We start from the raw sequence: 19,606 nt of genomic DNA on the forward strand, positions 1-19,606 counted from the left end.
GGTTAAGGTCCTCTAGGGTTAAGGTCCTGTAAGGTGCCCTAGGGTTAAGGTCCTGTAAGGTGCTCTAGGGTTAAGGTCCTCTAGGGTTAAGGTCCTGTAAGGTGCTCTAGGGTTAAGGTCCTGTAAGGTGCTCTAGGGTTAAGGTCCTGTAAGGTGCTCTAGGGTTAAGGTCCTCTAGGGTTAAGGTCCTGTAAGGTGCTCTAGGGTTAAGGTCCTGTAAGGTGCTCTAGGGTTAAGGTCCTGTAAGGTGCTCTAGGGTTAAGGTCCTGTAAGGTGCCCTAGGGTTAAGGTCCTGTAAGGTGCTCTAGGGTTAAGGTCCTGTAAGGTGCTCTCAGTGTAAAGCAGCAGCTAACCCCGGTGTGGTTGTCTGTCTGACCAGCTGACGGTGGACGGCCGGCTCCAGGCCCAGTGTCTCAGCGTCATCTGGAAGGCCCCCGACGACCGCCGCGTCTTTCCCAAGATGCACCTGGACCCCGTGGGCCGCAAGCACGTCTTCCTGGCGGTGAGGGACAAGGTAGGCGCGTGGATACTGGAGATACCCGGTAGCTTTTCTTTTTTTAAATGTAGTATCATTTACTATTTAGTGGAAGATTTCCTCCAGAGCGACTTTTGAATCACTAAGGATCTGTGTGTGTGTGTGTGTGTGTGTGTGTGTGTGTGTGTGTGTGTGTGTGTGTGTGTGTGTGTGTGTGTGTGTGTGTGTGTGTGTGTGTGTGTGTGTGTGTGTGTGTGTGTGTACATGTTTGTACATGTACGTGTGTGTGTGTACGTGTACGTGTACATGTTTGTTTGTATACGTGTGTGTGTGTACGTGTACATGTTTGTTTGTATACGTGTGTGTGTGTACGTGTACATGTTTGTTTGTATACGTGTGTGTGTGTTTGTACATGTACATGTACGTGTGTGTGTGTGTGTGTGTGTGTGTGTGTGTGTGTTCTCATAGTTGATGCGTGTTCCAGTGTCTCAGTGTGTTCAACACAGCAGTCTGGAGTCCTGCTGGAACGCCCGTGACCCCTACTGCGGCTGGTGTGGAGCTCAGAGACGGTCAGCTGCTGTCATCTCCATATTAAAACACTACAAACCATTACACACTCTCAGCTACACACTGACACTCTCAGTGACACACTGCACACATTACACACTCTCAGCTACACACTGACACTCTCAGCTACACACTGACACTCTCAGCTACACACTGACACACTGCACACATTACACACTCTCATCTGCACACTGACACACTGCACACATTACACACTCTCATCTACACACTGACACACTGCACACATTACACACTCTCCTCTACACACTGACACACTGCACACATTACACACTCTCATCTACACAGCATGACACACTCAGCTACACACTGACACACTGTACACATTACACACTCTCATCTACACACTGACACACTACACACTCTCAGCTACACACTGACACACTACACACTACACACATTACACACTCTCATCTACACACTGACACACTACACACTCTCAGCTACACACTGACACACTACACACTACACACATTACACACTCTCATCTACACACTGACACACTACATACACACTACACACATTACACATTCTGATCTACACACCGACACACTTATCACACTCATTTCCCTTCTTAAAGGGGAAGTGACACAATCCCTGCTGTCACGCAAGGAAGTGACGCTTTGGTCTTATGTGTGTCGTGTTTCTGTGAAAAACACACCGCAGAAAGATTGGACCGATGACCGATGTTCACGACTAGTCGATGAGCAGAGATGTTCACTACTAGTCGTTGACTAAAGATGTTCACTGCTAGTCGTTGACTAGGAATGGTCACTAGTAGTCGTTGACCAGGGATGTTCACGACTAGTCGATGACTAAAGATGTTCACTACAAGTCGTTGACTGGTGACGTTCACTACTAGTCGATGGCAAGGGGTGTTGACTAGTAGTCGTTGATTAGGGATGTTCACCAGTAGTCGTTGACTAGGGATGTGCACGACTAGGGATGTTCACCACTAGTCGATCACTAGTGGATCACTTTTGATGTTCCGACTAGTCGTTGCTTCACTTGGCAGTGAAACAGTCGTCAGTTAAACACTTCTTCTTTTTCTTCTGAGAAAAGGACGTCTGATGACTTCTGATGATGTCTAAATCGGGGAACCACTGAAGCATGCATACAAGCACGTGCTTTTAATAGGCCTCATTAACCAACGTTATCAACGGGGATTTTTCCAACGGGGAGTGACTGAGGGGTCACTCTCAGTCAGTCTTTTCATGACTTCACTTAAACACTGTTTTAATCAGACGGAGAATAACATGGTTGTATGAACGGCATTCGCCCATTCATTCACACATTCATACAGGCTATACCGCCAGCTCGTCTGGAGCAGTTAGGGTGAGGGCGTCTCGCTCAGGGACACCTCAACACTCTAGCTAGGAGGAGCCGGGGATCGAACCGGCGACCTTCCGGTTACCAGCCGACCCCGCTCTACCTCCTGAGCCACATGCCGCCCCAATCACGCGGACCGCTCGATACAGTGAACGAGAAGAGAGAGCAACAGGGCCGCCATGCTCGTTATCCTCTCCTGAGAGACAAAGATTTATTCCGGATGATTGTTTAGATTTAAAAACCTCCAAAGCTAAACGACTTCTAACTGTTTTACCCGCCTACTTCAAAGTTCAGCCGACAAACTGTCACACTTTTCAGCCTCACTTAAAATTGAACATCATAATAAAAACATTACATTGAGCGTTTCAAATGGCTCTGATATCACAAGCAATGTTTTACCCTGGCATGTTTTGCCTACTAGATTGCAATAGATTTATTGCATTTTTTTTTTTTTTAATACAAGCCAACTCGTATGAAGTGACGCACACCATAACACACTGCTACTGTCTCCTTTACAAACTCTAAAGGACACTGGCTTGTCTTTTTATCCACCACTTCACTCCCACTCTGACCAGTCCCACCAGTCCCACCATTTACAGCATGGCCATTTCTGCCACCTTTGAAACGCACCATGGTGGCTGATTTGACCTTGCTCGTGAACCCAGTTAAAACTACAGTATGCTGATGCATCATGGGATATGGAGTGCCCTATCTGTCTCATTTTTCCACCACAGATGCAGCTTTGAGGACGAGTGTCCATCTTCTCTGTGGCTGTCCGTCCCAGATGACCTCAGCCAGCGGCAGATGCTCTCCCACAGCTTCCAGAAGGACGCAGATGGAGAGGTAGGCATGGTCTAAACATCAGATATAACAACAAAAAAAAATTATATATATATATATATGTATATATATATCGCCTATATATATATTTTTTTTTTTCAAATGTTATATCTGATCTTTAAAAAAAATTTTTATATATATTTTTTTATATAGGCCTATATATTATTTTATATATATATATATATATATATATTTTTTAATATATATATATTTAGTTTATTTTTAGTATATATTACACGTGAACACTCCAAATATAAACAAGATAACACTTTTTGCCGATGTGTGTAGATAGATGGGCTTTCATGGGAAGCATCTTACAGCACCTCGAGTGCAGACATCCTTGGCAGGGAATTGAACCCCTCACCCAGGCGGTGGTCAAGTGTCACTGAACGCAGAACAGATGAGCTGATCCGACCAATCACAGCCTGGCGACTTGGCCACCCGCCAAGTTCTGTCTAATGTGTGTTTACCGAACGCGTCGAGCAGCTTCTGCGAGCCGACCGTCAGAGCAGAGGGCACGAGATGGAGGTGGCGGCAAACATCTGGAGGCTGAACAGGAAGCCAACCGCCACCAGACCCACAATTGGAACGCGGCCCACTCATCTCCCTTTGATCTCGTTGGCCCAACGTTTGTCGACAGTCAGTTTCAGATTCTAACCTCCTGAGTTCCTTTGTGACCTGAGTTCCCCAGTCGGCCCGTGCGTATCGGTTCCTTCCGTTTCTGTCGCCTGGTTCCTTCTGCTCGGTTCTGTATTTGTTTTTCAAACGTTAGTTTGAGTTCTGCTGCGTGGCAGTTTGCTCTGCGTTCGATTTTCCAGACCGCCCACGCAATTAACGACCGTTAAATATAGATGAGTGAGTCGGATTAGAGGCGATGAGGGACAAATTAAAAGTTGACACAGTAACAGTAATTATAGTTGACATTAGAGAAGTTCCAATTCAGGTGTCATGAGGATTGTGTGATACCAGATATATATTTATATAAAATAGATATTCTCAACTGATTCTCTAGATCCGTAACTATACATCATTCACGCCTTGTGGATCTTTGCTTGAGTCTGCTCTTCAGTTAAAGTGGACGTGGATCTTGTCGTAGCAATTACTTTATGAGATATTGTGTCTAGGATAGATGAGACTTTGCCAAAATGCCAAAACACACACAGAGGTTGTAGAGAGTTCACCTGTTTCAACGTCTGCATACACCAGTCTCCTCTCTAGCAGAGTGAGCCGCGAATACAGTTTCACACAGGCTTTTAACACCCACTCAAAGCGATGTAGCGGTCCATACGACATGTGAGTGAAATGTTGACATTCAGGGGGTTTTCCGCTATAGATAAGGGGGTCTGTGTGACCGGTCAAACCCAAAGGAAGGAGGTCAACAAAAGGGGAACTAGGTAACACCAGTTAACAGATGGGCTGGCCGGATAACACAACCTGAAGCTCAGAGCTGAACTTATTCAAACTGAACAACGGACAGACTTTCCATCACAATCGTCACTCACACACAAGCCTTCTGCTTCCCAGATCCGGCTGCAGGTCTTCACCCACCTCAAGAGAGGTGGAGCTCCTGCTAACTTCTCATGCCGATTCGACTCAAGCGCCGGAGAGCTGGGAGGACTACAGCATCGGTACCCAGAATGCACCTGCCTGCTGCCTCCTGTGATTGGTCAGTAATGGATCCCCTTTCAGAAATGTAACCGTACCCTAATATCAACAACTCTGAAAAGGGTTTATTATTCTATTATTTATTCTAAGACTTCCAGGGGCCTTTCCCCAAACAAAAGTACATAATATGACTTGTAGTATGAAAGCAACATCAATCATGTAAAGATTCATGTAATAAGCTGAGACACCAACACAAAATCGCATTCATTTTAAAGTGTGTTCTGAGATTAAGTTGTAATCACACGGCTCCAGAGATCCCTCTCATTTCGATTCCTTTCTAACTACTAAAGTAAACCGGGTCTTCTTTTTTTGTTTTGTTGCTATGAACTAACACGACACGTGTGTTTGTTCCTCCAACAGAAGGCCTGCGTGTGAGCGTCACCGTGAGCCTGGGGGAAGTGGACGTGACTGAAGACCTGAGCCTCCTCAACTGCTCTGGGATCACCGGAGCTCCCACTTCCCTACTGTAGGTCTCCCGTTACTCAGACGCCTTCACAATGTTCTCTACTGTCTGTGGGAACCGAGACCTCAGGACGGGAGCGAGCTTTGTGAGCCAGTGTGTGGTGATCCTGTGTCTGCTCCTGGTTCAGGTGTAGCCAGTGCCTCGCAGCCGGGTGTGGGTGGAGCAACGGGGCCTGTACGTGGGAACGCAGCGGAGCTCTGAACGTAAGGCCCCGCCCGTCTGAGCACCACCCAGCGGTGCCGTCTCTCCTCCAGTCCATCTCTCCTCCACTCCGTCTCTCCTCCACTCCGTCTCTCCTCCACTCCGTCTCTCCTCCAGTCCGTCTCTCCTCCAGTCCGTCTCTCCTCCAGTCCGTCTCTCCTCCAGTCCGTCTCTCCTCCACTCCGTCTCTCCTCCAGTCCACCTCTCCTCCATTTATTTATCTACTTCTCCTTCCATTCATCCACCCATCCATATCTCCTATCCCACCGTCATCAATCACCCTCCTTCCAATCATCCATCCATCCACTCACCGACCCCCCCCGACCCCCCCCCCCCAAGCGTACATTTCCATTTAAGGCATTGAGCAGACACTTTTATCCAAAGCGACTTACACCCATTCACACGCCGACGGCGGAGTCGACCACGCCGGGCGACAGCCAGCTCGCCGGGAGCAGTCAGGACAGTTAGAGGTGTCTCGCTCAGGGAAGTCAAACTAGCAACCTTCCGGTTAAAAGCCACCCCGCTCTACCTCCTGAGCTAAAGCCCACCCCGTCTTATCTCATGTTCATTCCTCTCCTTCCCTCTCCTTCCTTCTTCATCCGTCGTTCCTTTGTAGTTCTGCGTTTGTGTCCCGAGTGCGAGACGACATCCAGGACTTGCTGCTTGTTGTTCGCACCATGTGACCTGCTCAGCTGGTCGGTGTCTTCATGTCTTCATGTGTTCATGTGTTCATGTTTCATGCCCTCATGTGTTCATGTTTAGGGGGCGGCAGTAGCTCAGGAGGTAGAGCGGGTTGGCTGGTAACCGCATGGTTGCGGGTTCGATGCCCGGCTTCTCCTTCGGAGGAGACGTAAAACCGAGGTCCTGACTCACTGAGGTCATAAAAGATCCCAGGGCACTTATCGCAAAGAGTAGGGGATCCCCCCGGTGTCCTGGCTTAAACTGCCCAACCAGGCTCATTCAATCTGGCCCCCTAATCATACCCCTGTATATAATTGGCTCATTCATTAATTCCCTCACTCTCCACCTCAAGCTGGTGTGTGGTGAGCGTTCTGGCGCTGATTGGCTGCCGTGCATCACCCAAGTGGGTGCTACACATTGGTGGTGGTTAGTGAGGTCCCCCCTTCACTGTAAAGCGTCTTTGGGTGTCTTGAGTGTCTAGAAAAGCGCTAATAAATTCAATTAATTATAGCTGTTGAGTGTGGAGGTGTCCCCTGAGCGAGACGCCCTCTAACCCTGACTGCTCCTGACCCGCTGGCTGTCGCCCTGCGTGGTTTGACTCCGCCGTGAATGTGTGCATGAACGGGTGAACGTCAGTCAACACTGTAAAGCGCTTTGGATAAAAGCGCTGTGTAAATGAGGAGCCTTTATGTTGAGACCTTCTGGTTCCTCTCCACAGATGAACATCTGCCAGGCTCTGCAGACCGACGTGGGCTCTCTGGTAGGTCCAGTTCCTCTTGAAGCTCAGCGTTCTGTGACTATTTTGGGGCAAGCGAGCACAACATCACAACATTGTGAAAGCGAGCGGGCGTGTGTGTGTGTGTGTGTGTGTGTGTGTGTGTGTGTGGTGAATGTTGGATGAAAGTGAACCACACTTTTCACACTTATTTCCTGGTGTTTCTGTGTGTGTTTTTTTAGATAACTTTAAAAATGGTCGACGGAAACGGTGGCACAAACACGACACAGGATCTTGACTAATCCGTGATTTCAACACGTGGCCCCGATATTTCTGCAGAATGGAGGAGGCTGCACTGTGTGCGTGTGTGTGTGTGTGTGCGCGTGTGCGCGTTCATGCGCCCGTGTGTTTGTGTGTGTATGTACACGTACACGTGTGCGTGTGTGTGTGCGTGCGTGTGTTCGTGCATGCATGTGCGCGTGCATGTGCACGTACGAGTGTGTGTGTGCGCGTGTTCATACGTGTGTGTGTGTGCGTGTGCGCGCGTTCATACATGTGTGTGTGTTTACGTGTTGCTTTCTCATCAGCCAGAGATATTCAGCATTACACCGAGTGAGCTGTCCTTCTACGGTAAAAACAACGCGGTGCTGACGGGACGGAACCTGGCTCATGTGATCGGAGTTCGGCTTCAAGGACACCTGGACTGCAGCGCTAAAGAGTGGGTGAAGAAACACCACAACTCGCTCCACGGTTAGGGCTAAAGGCTGAGTCATGGTTCCACGTCGACGCAACGCAACGACCAACGCAGACGCATTCGACGCAGTCGTCAACCTGTTTTGGCCCTGCGTCGGGTTTTTAGTGAGCGGACCAATCGCAGCCCTTTGCTGCTGCTGCGTCGCCTCGACGCAAGGGTTAATGTCTTTCGGGAGCCGCACGTCAGGCCCCCGCGGTGGACGCTAGGAGGGTCCTCAAGGACGTAAGGGGGCCGTAACCCCCCTTGTGTTGCGTCAACGTCGAACCATAACCTGAGCCTTTACAGTGGAGGTCTGTGTCATTACAGGGATGGTTTATTGCACCACGTACGCCCACTTGTGATGTCACTAAAACACAGGAAAAGGCTTAACGGCTTGTACCGGCTGATCACCCTCACACCTGGTGGCGTAATATCCCCCCTTTAAAGAATTAGGCCTTGACAACAATAACAACATTAATAATGATAATACAATGAATGACCCTTACCCTAAGTAATGATAGTAATCGTTAGTGACCATTATCCCAACATTAGTTAATAATAAGTAATAATGTTAACGTCATAACGATGATAAGAAATGGCAACGGCAGCAATACGATTTCTCTGTGATTTTCCCAGAGTCAGCTGATTGGCTGCTATGAGTAACAGTTGGAGTATTAATGGCAGCTCTTATTGATAATGGCAGCTCTTATTGATAATGGCAGCTTTTATTGATAATGGCAGCTCTTATTGATAATGACAGCTCTTATTGATAATGACAGCTCTTATTGATAATGACAGCTCTTATTGATAATGGCAGCTCTTATTGATAATGGCAGCTCTTATTGATAATGGCAGCCCTTATTGATAATGGCAGCTCTTATTGATAATGGCAGCTCTTATTGATAATGACAGCTCTTATTGATAATGACAGCTCTTATTGATAATGACAGCTCTTATTGATAATGACAGCTCTTATTGATAATGGCAGCTCTTATTGATAATGACAGCTCTTATTGATAATGGCAGCTCTTATTGATAATGGCAGCTCTTATTGATAATGACAGCTCTTATTGATAATGGCAGCTCTTATTGATAATGGCAGCTCTTATTGATAATGGCAGCTCTTATTGATAATGGCAGCTCTTATTGATAATGACAGCTCTTATTGATAATGGCAGCTCTTATTGATAATGGCAGCTCTTATTGATAATGACAGCTCTTATTGATAATGGCAGCTCTTATTGATAATGGCAGCTCTTATTGATAATGACAGCTCTTATTGATAATGACAGTGAGGATAACGCCCCTGAGGCCTCTCTCTGCGTAGGGCTCCGGTGAGGCTCAACACGGGGGCTAACATGACCTTCCACATCCCCGCCGGAGACAAGGGCCGGGTCCAGGTCTGCCTCCTCCTGCGCGACGGCAGTTGCCACGGCAACGCGTCGCTCACCTACTGGTCGGCGCCGGTCTGCGCCTCCATCTCGCCGGACAGCACCTGGGCCAGGTAGGGTAGGGGCGGAGTCAGGGGTCTGGGTATCATGTCCTCTCCGATGTTCGCTGGTGAAATATTTCAACTGAATATTTATGAATGTGATATTTCGAGGTAAATATGTTTTTTGTAAAAATATTTACAGTTGATTATTTATTAGTTGAATATTTTTATTGAAATATTTTTTTACTAATAAATATTTTACTAAAACATATTTTTTTTTTTGTAAAGTATTTAAAGGAAAACCTTAAACATTATTAAATTATTTAAGTAAAATTGTAATTGCAAAATATTTAGGGGAAAATATTTTTAGTTGAGTTTTTATTTTGTAAAATATTTATTAGTACAATATTTGCCCCCAAAAAAAAGTTTATATGTAAAATACTCTTAGTATTTATATTTCTTAGTGGAATAGGGATTAGTGTATTACTATGTCTTGGGGCGGTATGGTTCTGACAAATGGCCCGCTTGGCCGGGCAGCCATGCCCAGGCAGGAAATGCCACCTGCGTGTCACTTCCACTGTTGCACATGCTTTCTGTTTGTCTGGTTACCTTGGCAACCAGCCGTCACCACTCAGGGCTGGAGAATAACATTTTCTACCGTTAACGTTTTCATTAGGGCACGTCGTTACAAATGGTGGTCGCACAGCGTTTCTCGGAGGCTTTGTCTCAGTAGTGAACGGTCCTCTGTCCCGTAACATCCGTCTGTGTCAATTCATTAAGAAAAGATGAACCGACTTGGAAGAAATTGTAAAATGTTTTTGCTGCATATGGGGTCTTTTTCATTTGAACCAACAGTACCTCAACATCTTTCCTCACAAACCAACTTTCTGTGTTCCTCCTCCTCACATATATGACACGATTCTACCTCCTGATAATAACAGATAATAAGGTGTTATGCCCCAGCTGCGATTCATTTCCTCTGGTGATCTGTCAGCCAGAATTGTGTGTGTGTGTGTGTGTGTGTCTGTGTGTGTGTGTTGCATTTGCATGCTCTTATCTCGATCAGTGCAAGTGCTGTGTTGCAACTTCATCTTAACTTTGCACGGTGCAAAAACCCATGGTTAGGCAATTAGTCCAAACAGGAAGTGAAGTGGGTCATGTTTCCATTGAGGTCATTCACACCAGCGCTGCCCACTGTGGGGTCCAGCACCGCTCCAAACCTCCATCAGCACCCATCACATTAAACACAGAACAGGACCTTCATCCAATATCCAGAGTCCCGGCTACGTAGCTCCACGGCTGGTCTGAGCTGCTGGTCTGAGCTGCTGGTCTGAGCTGCTGGTCTGAGCTGCTGGTCTGAGGGGCTGGTCTGAGGGGCTGGTCTGAGCTGCTGGTCTGAGCTGCTGGTCTGAGGGGCTGGTCTGAGTTGCTGGTCTGAGCTGCTGGTCTGAGGGGCTGGTCTGAGGGGCTGGTCTGAGCTGCTGGTCTGAGCTGCTGGTCTGAGGGGCTGGTCTGAGGGGCTGGTCTGAGGGGCTGGTCTGAGGGGCTGGTCTGAGGGGCTGGTCTGAGGGGCTGGTCTGAGCTGCTGGTCTGAGCTGCTGGTCTGAGGGGCTGGTCTGAGGGGCTGGTCTGAGCGGCTGGTCTGAGCTGCTGGTCTGAGCTGCTGGTCTGAGGGGCTGGTCTGAGCTGCTGGTCTGAGCGGCTGGTCTGAGGGGCTGGTCTGAGCTGCTGGTCTGAGCTGCTGGTCTGAGGGGCTGGTCTGAGGGGCTGGTCTGAGGGGCTGGTCTGAGGTGCGTGTCCCGCCTCACATTGAAACTCTGTCCTAACTGGCCGGACTCGGACCGGGAGTGGATCTGAAACCCGCGCACTTCCTCCACACAGCACTTATGGTTTTGCTTTTTCAGGCGTTTATTCTGATGACACGTGTGAATCGTTCTGACAAATTTCTGACAAATGTTGACACATGTACTTATTGTAAGTCACTTTGGATAAAGTTGCCCTGCTAAATGCCCTGAATGTGAATGTAAATGAAAAGACGACGTCAATATCATGTCTGCGTCGCTACAGCCCTGTTGTAGAGAAGAAAGAAAAGGTGTCAATTCCCACACCATGGCTTTGACTAGTGATTACGTTAAAATAGAATATGAACAAGCTCTATTTATTGTGACGTTAATAATATACTGTTCCACAGTCGGATTTCACAGTTGTTTTATCGTAACAACACAATTACATTTATCCATCAATTAGAATCCAATTAGTGTAAGAATGAGTTTGTATTATATTTGATATTTGATATATTCGCTGGAGCATCAGAATACTTTGATTGGTTGTTGCCGACCGGGCCTCAGTCCGCATGCACACACCGGATATGATCCATCGATCAAGATTGTGGGGACTCAGCTCGCGACTGGTTGACAGACATTTCAGTAACACATGTCAGTGGCTGTGTGTGTGTGGGGGCTTATCTGAGGTCTGTGTGTTTCCGGGTGTGTGTGTGGCTCGATCTAAGCACGCTTACACACGCTTTGAACCACTCAACCACTCATCTCAAGAACTCTCACTTAACTTCAGCTTCTAAAGGTATTCTTGTAGGTATACTAGTGGTTTGAAAGTTCCAATTGCATTTTGGACGTTGAAATAGACAACATTTACAATAAAAAAACAAAAACATATGTAGATAATTTAATATAAATATATTTTAAAGGGCTCATGTCATGCCACCAGGTTGTGGGTGTAAAGTACGGTGTAAAATGTATGCTGGAAAGATCAGTCTACCAGCCTACCCAGTGGACTGTAGCAAACGTTGCTCATCTACCCTTCATATTTCTGGGTGGACACGCCCACTTGTGATGTCACTATGAAAGTCATTCCTTCCCTGTGCCGGCTTATCACACCCACACCTGGTGGCACGACATGAGCCCTTTAAAAATGGTTCAGTAAATATAACGCTATGGTCTATAGTATTATGAATAATGTCGCTTTATGCATGTTTTCCAGTGGCCTGTTTGGTGTTGATTTGTGTTGGCATGTTTTCCATAGACCTCTGAAGAATAAGTCCCGCCTCTGGGTCTCCCGGTTCCCTCGGTCAAATGTCTATGTGAAATAACACGGGGTTTATGAATGATCGTACATAACAAACTCTGTAGGTGGCGTCACGTTTTCAACTACAACCGTTTTCATTTAGTTTCAACTAGGGTTTTTGGATTTTTGGTGCCGTTAAAGTAGCATTAATAATCGTTTACTACTTTAACGGCACCGACAATCCAAAAACAGTCGAAACTAGATGGAAAAAGTGTGTAGTTCAAGACGTGATGCAGCTTTTACTTCTCCTCCACCTACAGAGTTTGTTATGTACGATCATTCATAAACCCCACGTTATTTTCCATAGACATTTGACCGAGGGAACCGGAGCCTTGGAGGCGGGACTTATTCTTCAGAGGTCTACTGATGCTCCATGTTGATTTCTGTTTGCCAAGTCAACCCGCTGGGAGTCTCTGAGCCTCTCCTCCCCTATTTCCCGGAGGGCCACGCTTTCACACAGCCTCTGCAATGTGAATAAATCAACGTGTTAATACCACCGGATAAGGTGGCACACAGAAAGTCAAGGGTGCAAACTAAAACCATTAGTTATCGCACCTAGCGCAAAACATTTTGCATGTATAATATTGAGTGTTTTCTAGCAGTTACCGTTTGCTAGACGACATTTTCATTCGACATTACTTATTTAGTGTTACAAAAGCCCTTCTGGGTATTGTTATCAACCGCTTTAGCGTAGATTCTGCTTCTGTGATTGGCTGATGATGTGGGATTCTCTTCTCTGATTGGATTCTGATGTGGGCTTCTCTTCTCTGATTGGATTCTGATGTGCAGCGGGAAGAGGAAGATGAACATCACGGTGTCCAACCTGTGGTTTGTTGACGAGGTCCTCCACAGCCACACGGACCAGAAGGTCTCCTTCAGCGAGTCGGGCGACGGTGTGGTGAGTTGCTTCAGGCGCACTACGTGTTACACACATGCACACACTCACGCACGCACACACGCACTCACACGCACGCACGCACACACACACACATGCACTCACACACGCACTCGCACACGCATGCAATCACACACGCGCACACACTGTACGTACTCACACACACATGCACGCACTCACACACACACATGCACTCACACACACATGCACTCACACACGCGCACACACTCACAGGCACACTCACACACGCACTCACACGTGCATGCACACCCACATGCACTCACACACACATGCACTCATACTGTACATGGAAGAGCAGGGACACAGTCCTGCAAAGACACACACACACGCACACGCACGCACACGCACAGGGCCAGCCATCACTCGCTCGCGTCCCCCCTCCAGTCCCTGCAGTTCGAGAGCCTGGCGTCCGACCGGGACCCGTTCAGCAGCAACGTGAGCCTGAGGGTGGCCAATCACACGCTGGCCTGCCCCACCACCGTCCGCTACCTTCCGGACCCCCAGTTCATCCGCTTCAGCTCCGTTCCGGTGGCGGACAGCCTGCAGCTCACCATAGAGGTCAGTCGTCAGCGGGACCCCGCTCCAACACGGGCAGCCGACGGGGGGGTGGGCGGCTGGGTGAGAGGGTGAGTGGGGGAGTGAGAGGGTGGGTGGGTGGGTGGTTTGGTGGGTGAGTGAGTTAGGGGGAGTGGCTGAGTGAGTGAGCGGGTGGGTTAATGGCTGACGGGTGGGTTAGTGGTTGGTGGGTGGGTGGGTGAGTGAGTGAGCAGACCCTGCTAGGTACAAGCATCAACGCGTGGTGGTGACATGGTGGTGACATGGTGGTTGTTTTTCTCGAGATTTAAATCAAGGCTGTTGACCTTTTGGGCTGGGTGGACTTTTACTTTCTGAATCTGCAAGCTGCGCTCATCGTCTAGAATATCCATAGTAATGCAGACATGTCGACTTCGCTCAGGAGGTTGTAACTGGAAGGTCGCTAGTTCGATCCCCCGGCTCCTCCTAAGAGTGTGGAGGTGTCCCCTGAGCGAGACGCCTCTAACCCTGGCTGCTCCCGACCAGCTGGCTGTCGCCCGGCGTGGTGGACTCCGCCGTCGGTGTGTGAATGTGTGTGTGAACCGTTGTCAGTCGCCTTGGATAAAAGCGTCCACTGGATGCCCTGAATGTAAACATGACTCTGACCACAAGTCCTGAACGGGGGCCATTCTGTTGTGATGTTCAGAAAAAGGCGGATGAGCTCCAGATGGCCCCTGAGGACCTGCGGGTGACGGGCGTCCAGGGCGGCAAGGACCTGGACTGCGTCATCAACAAAATCAACCTCAGCAACGACACCCACTTCATCACCTGCGTCATCCAGAGCTCCTCCAACGCAGTCATCACTTCAGTGAAGGTAAATCGCAAAGCAACGCAACGCAGCAACGCAACGCAGCAACACAACGCATCGCAGCACAATGCAACGCATCGCAACGCAACGCAGCAACACAACGCATCGCAGCACAACACATCGCAACGCAACGCAGCAACGCAACACATCGCAACGCAACGCAGCAACACAACGCAGCACATCACAACGCAACGCAGCAGCACAACACTACACATCGCGTCGCAACGCATCGCAACGCAATGCAGCACAACACAACACAACGCAGCACAACACAATGCATCACATCACAACGCGATGCAGCAGCACAACGCATCGCAACGCAACGCAAACTGTTTAATTGTCGTTTGTGCAGAAAGGGTCATTCTGTACGTATTTTCAACGTGGCGGGCAAACACTACGCAGAAGGAATAAAATATTTAAAAGATGTGTGCAAAAAGTGCAACGTAATAAAATACCCAAATAATAATACAAATATAGTACATAATAATTAGTATATATAAAATTAAACAAGGACACTATCGACAGTTCCATAGAATGTAAACAACCCTAACCCTAATAACCACTACAACCACATGAACTCAATAAGCAGGCCAATAATAATAACGCCCTCACAGTGGAACAATACATCACTCCTCATGTAGTGCAGCTCGCTTTTCCCCTCTCCATAAAGCATGTCCCACGTCTCTTGTATACCAACATTTGTTTGAATGCAATTAATCAATTAACCAATCAATGCCTCGCTGTGCCTGTTTCTCAGATAACGTACGGAGACCAGACCAAAGTCCTGGAGAACTCTACGTTCCGGATCTCACTGCTCCTTCTCCTCATCGTTCCCTTGCTCATGGCCGGTACGAAAGGCCTTAGGTTATCTTCCCTCAACCTCGGCTAACGGGACCTTACCTGAAGCATAGCTTAGCATAGCAACCGTAGCGTAGCTCAATCTGAACCTCCATTACAACAACCACAGCTAACCGTACCTTACCTAAACCGTGTCTTAGCATAGCAACCGTAGCATAGCTCAATGCGACCCTCCATTGTAACAAGAGAACGCGACGTCTGAACCTGTGTCTTCCAGTGGGGGTGGGCATCTACTGCTGGCAGAAGAGGAGACTCACCGCCCAGATGAACCATCTCATCGAGGTCCTGGAGATGGACATCAGGAACGACATCCGCCAAGGTGAGCCCCAGGAGGGAGGCCTGGTGTGAGGCTGATGTCTTCTGAGACAGAATGTCAAATACTACGATTCCCTCTGGATCGGTTTCCGCTGTAGTTGTATTGTTGATTTGATATTGAGATGTTGAGATGTAGACTCAAGCGTTGAGTCATAAGCCACCCCAGGTTGGACTGAGCACAATCTCGGGCATGTACAGATGTGTGCAGCGGTTTAAACATGTGGCTGGAGTTTGGCTAAACTGTTTTTTCTAGGGAGACCTTGGAAGACCACTGTTGTCTCTTGGGAGACAACAGTGGTCTCTTGGGAGACCACTGTTGTCTCGGATCAATGGATATGGTGTACTAAATCAATCCCCAGATGGGTAATTATATAGTGTATACCGATACAGCATCTAGCATTGTAACTACTAATAGTACTTATTATTGAAGGGTTCTCTAACGATGACAGCAGTGTATGTCAGACCGTGGATAGTCTTGCGTACTCGCCGATACCAGATACTATCTGAGGAATTTTCGATACTGGTATCGGTGTCAGAACAACTCCAGTGCTAACGGGTCGGGCTGCTGGGCAGGGTTTGTGGACATGCAGACGGAGAACTCGGACCTGATTGAGAACGTGGGGGCCATCCCCTTCCTGGACTACAAGCACTTTGCCGCCAAGATCTTCTTCCCCGAGGTGAGTGGATTGAACGGTTGATCCCTACCGCGCTGCGACTCACATCGACGGTGGGCCTTTCACCGCGTGACGGTCTGTGTTCATGTCTCCGTTCTCTCCCAGGGGGGGAGTCTGATGACGGAGTGCCTCAAAGACATCAGCCAGGTGGGGCCCTGTGTTTCTCTATCCTAATCGTCGTGTTTTAAAGTACGGTTGAATGTCGAATATCAAATATGAAGCAAGCTTTGTGCTGGTCTACCGTCAGACATTAATCTAAATTCTGGTTTAGATGAATCACCTCAGAATAGGGTACCTCTGACCTCTAGATGAATCACCTCCTGAATAGGGTACCTCTGACCTCTAGATGAATCACCTCAGAATAGAGTACCTCTAAGAGGTGTACCGGGTTTGATGCCTGCAGGCATGTGACGCCTGACCCCTACCTGCTCTTTAGAAAAACGACCTGTGTCACCTGAACTCCCTGTGGTTCTCCATCTCACTGTGTGTGTGTGTGTTGTGCACTGGGGGGGGGGGGGTCAGGACCTGAGGAAGACGGTGAAGCAGGACGACGGCTGCGGCGGCCTGGCCCAGCTGCTCCGAGAGCCCCTGTTCCTCACCTCCATGGTGCACGCCCTGGAGGAGCAGAAGACCTTCACCATCCAGCACAAGTCAGCCTGCGCCCGGCCACACATATATGGATGGATGAATGGAGGAGTTTGTTGATTGTTGAGTGAATGAGATGATGATTTTTTTGAATAAGCTGATGATGGGTGAATTGTCTTGTATGACATGTATGAAAAATACACGCCTATCTTCCTTGCAGGTCCAAGAGTATATAATCACATAATCGTACATGCGTGGTCTCTGCAGGTGCATGAGTAGATCATCATATAATCATACATGTATGATTGTATAATCATATAATCGTACATGCGTGGTCTCTGCAGGTGCACGAGTAGATCATCATATAATCATACATGTATGATTGTATAATCATATAATCGTACATGCGTGGTCTCTGCAGGTGCACGAGTAGATCATCATATAATCGTACATATGTGTGATTATCTGACAATATCATCGTACATGGTTTGTCTTTCTCTCTGCAGGTGCACGGTGGCCTCCGTCCTGACGGTGGCGCTGCACCGGGACCTGGGCTACCTGACGGAGGTGATGGAGCAGCTGCTGCGTGCGGCCATGGAGCAGCCCAGCAACGGCCAGCACAAGATGGTGCTGCGTCGCACGCAGTCCATCGTGGAGAAGGTCCTCACCAACTGGATGTCCATCTGCCTGTACGGCTTCCTCAGGGTGGGTGCGGTGGCGGCGGCGGCGGCGGCGAGGGTCCGTTGTAAAAGGTGGAGGTGGAAGGTTCTAACGTTCCTCAGAAGGGCGTTGGGTCCTCAGAAGGGCGAAGGAGCGAAACCGTGGCTCCGAAACCGTGGTGTGAGGTGGGAGAGGCCTTGAGAAGGCATTGTGGGGGGGGCGGCTTGTGGCTCAGGAGGTAGAGCGACTTGGCTGGTTGGACCGGAGGAGTTGCTGGTTTGATCCCCGGCTCCTCCTAAGCAGAGTGTCGAGGTGTCCCTGACGAGACACTTGACCCTAAAAAAAAGTGTGCATGAATGGGTGAATGTGAGGCAGTATTGTAAAGCGCTTTGAGTGGCCGCTGGTTAGAAATGCCTTATATAAATGCAGTCCATTAGGGTTGACCTCGAATCTTGGACGATTCGAGGTCACCCTTTAGAAGGAACCAGCGGTAGGGATAGCTCCTCTTAAGGATGGGCTAGGTGGGCAGTAGATTCGGAAGGGGAAGACAGAAAGATAAACAGATAGTTACACAAAAAGAATAACCTAAACCCAAAAGCTACCTAAACTGAAACCCTATTCAGGAAACCTCTAGCAATGGTGCCAAAAATGCACACGGCATGATGAAACATCGTCACATGTGAAAAAGTCACACCTTTGAGTCGCACCTTTCACCTAAAAAAACGGAACAAACATAGTGCTACCCAAAAGCCTGTCCTTTGCTGTTTCCTAACCGGTTTCTGTAAGGATAACGCCCAAAATTTTGCATTCGAATTAGACTAGACAAAGTAAAACAAGTGTCTCTCAGAGCTGCCTGGTTTTCTACTCCTCCCTCTGGCTTCCTGTCTCACGGCAGGACTTTAGACGTTCGTAGCAGCCGCAGAGATACGTGCCAGCCTCGAGATTCATGACCTCCTTCCTGGTTTAGAACAAAACACCAGACCACAGGGGTGTGGGCAGTGCTTAGAGATAAATGAGTCGCGGCTAACATCTGGTGCTGAATATGACATGTCACTTTTTGTTGCCAACGGAAAATGACTGTTGGTGGTTGACAATAATAATACACTTTACAATAAGAGTACATCAATTTTATTAACCATTAATTAACATGAATGTTACACTAAAGTTAATTATCAGTTAACTAGGGTAGAGTAATCATTTACTAGCGGTGTATTTATGCTCAGTTATGCTTATGCATATAATAATGCTTATTACTGTATTAACTAATGATTAATGAGCACAGGGGTGTCGACATGAGACACTGGCCCTGACTGATGAGTATGACATGTCTTTGTTGCCAACAGACTTGAGGTTGCCAACAGACTTGAGGGTAAAAAAAAAAGGGTAACACTTTCCAATAAGAGTACATATTTACCATTAATTAACATAAGTGGATCAGTAATAATCAGGGTTAGTTAACTATAGGGTCTACTAATAATTGACTAACCATATTCATGTTAACTAAGGTAAGGGTGTTCATGTTATTTCATATGTTTAAGGCTAACCCTAACCCCTATGCCAATGCATATATTATATATAATGCTTATTACTGCATTAACTATAATGGTTAATGAGTGTCACCTTATCGTAGTGTCACCTACAACTGTATTTGAAGCTGCTGCAGCTTTTGGTTTCGTTTCGAGGTTGCATCTCACTGAAAGGATGCGAGTGTTTAGCCGTAGAGGAAGGGGATCTGATCACTACCCTACTCCTCGTCCCCACGGTGTGTGTGTGTGTGTGTGTGTGTGTGTGTGCGTGTGCGTGCAGGATAGTGTGGGCCAGCACCTGTTCTTCCTGGTCAGCGCCCTGACGCAGCAGATCGCCAAAGGCCCGGTGGACTCCGTCACCGGGAAGGCTCTGTACACCCTCAGTGAGGACTGGCTGCTGTGGCAGGCCCAGGACTACACTGCTGTGGTGAGTGCGCCCTCCAGAACGTATCCCTGTTCAAGATTCAAGATTCAATGCAATGAAGAAAAGT

At 48.0% G+C, this 19,606-nt stretch overlaps 1 protein-coding gene across 2 annotated transcripts in view; it reads left to right on the forward strand.

The window, feature by feature from the left end:
• plxnc1 (plexin C1) overlaps nucleotides 1–19,606 on the forward strand; it is a 33,678-nt gene that overhangs the window by 3,714 nt on the left and 10,358 nt on the right. For both annotated transcript variants that reach the window (XM_084486203.1, XM_084486204.1), the window contains exons 3-21: nucleotides 380–514; nucleotides 944–1,044; nucleotides 3,124–3,232; nucleotides 4,754–4,895; nucleotides 5,255–5,360; nucleotides 5,485–5,560; nucleotides 6,958–6,999; nucleotides 7,542–7,672; nucleotides 9,015–9,191; nucleotides 12,990–13,098; nucleotides 13,501–13,674; nucleotides 14,336–14,503; nucleotides 15,255–15,345; nucleotides 15,573–15,674; nucleotides 16,244–16,347; nucleotides 16,450–16,491; nucleotides 16,867–16,994; nucleotides 17,436–17,634; nucleotides 19,396–19,542. In XM_084486203.1, coding sequence (XP_084342329.1) covers nucleotides 380–514; nucleotides 944–1,044; nucleotides 3,124–3,232; nucleotides 4,754–4,895; nucleotides 5,255–5,360; nucleotides 5,485–5,560; nucleotides 6,958–6,999; nucleotides 7,542–7,672; nucleotides 9,015–9,191; nucleotides 12,990–13,098; nucleotides 13,501–13,674; nucleotides 14,336–14,503; nucleotides 15,255–15,345; nucleotides 15,573–15,674; nucleotides 16,244–16,347; nucleotides 16,450–16,491; nucleotides 16,867–16,994; nucleotides 17,436–17,634; nucleotides 19,396–19,542 — 2,283 coding nt within the window. The remainder of the gene's footprint in view (nucleotides 1–379; nucleotides 515–943; nucleotides 1,045–3,123; nucleotides 3,233–4,753; nucleotides 4,896–5,254; nucleotides 5,361–5,484; nucleotides 5,561–6,957; nucleotides 7,000–7,541; nucleotides 7,673–9,014; nucleotides 9,192–12,989; nucleotides 13,099–13,500; nucleotides 13,675–14,335; nucleotides 14,504–15,254; nucleotides 15,346–15,572; nucleotides 15,675–16,243; nucleotides 16,348–16,449; nucleotides 16,492–16,866; nucleotides 16,995–17,435; nucleotides 17,635–19,395; nucleotides 19,543–19,606) is intronic.

This window comes from Micromesistius poutassou (assembly GCF_964030765.1).
Source record: "Micromesistius poutassou genome assembly, chromosome: 22".
In the NCBI taxonomy this organism is placed as follows: Eukaryota; Metazoa; Chordata; class Actinopteri; order Gadiformes; family Gadidae; genus Micromesistius; species Micromesistius poutassou.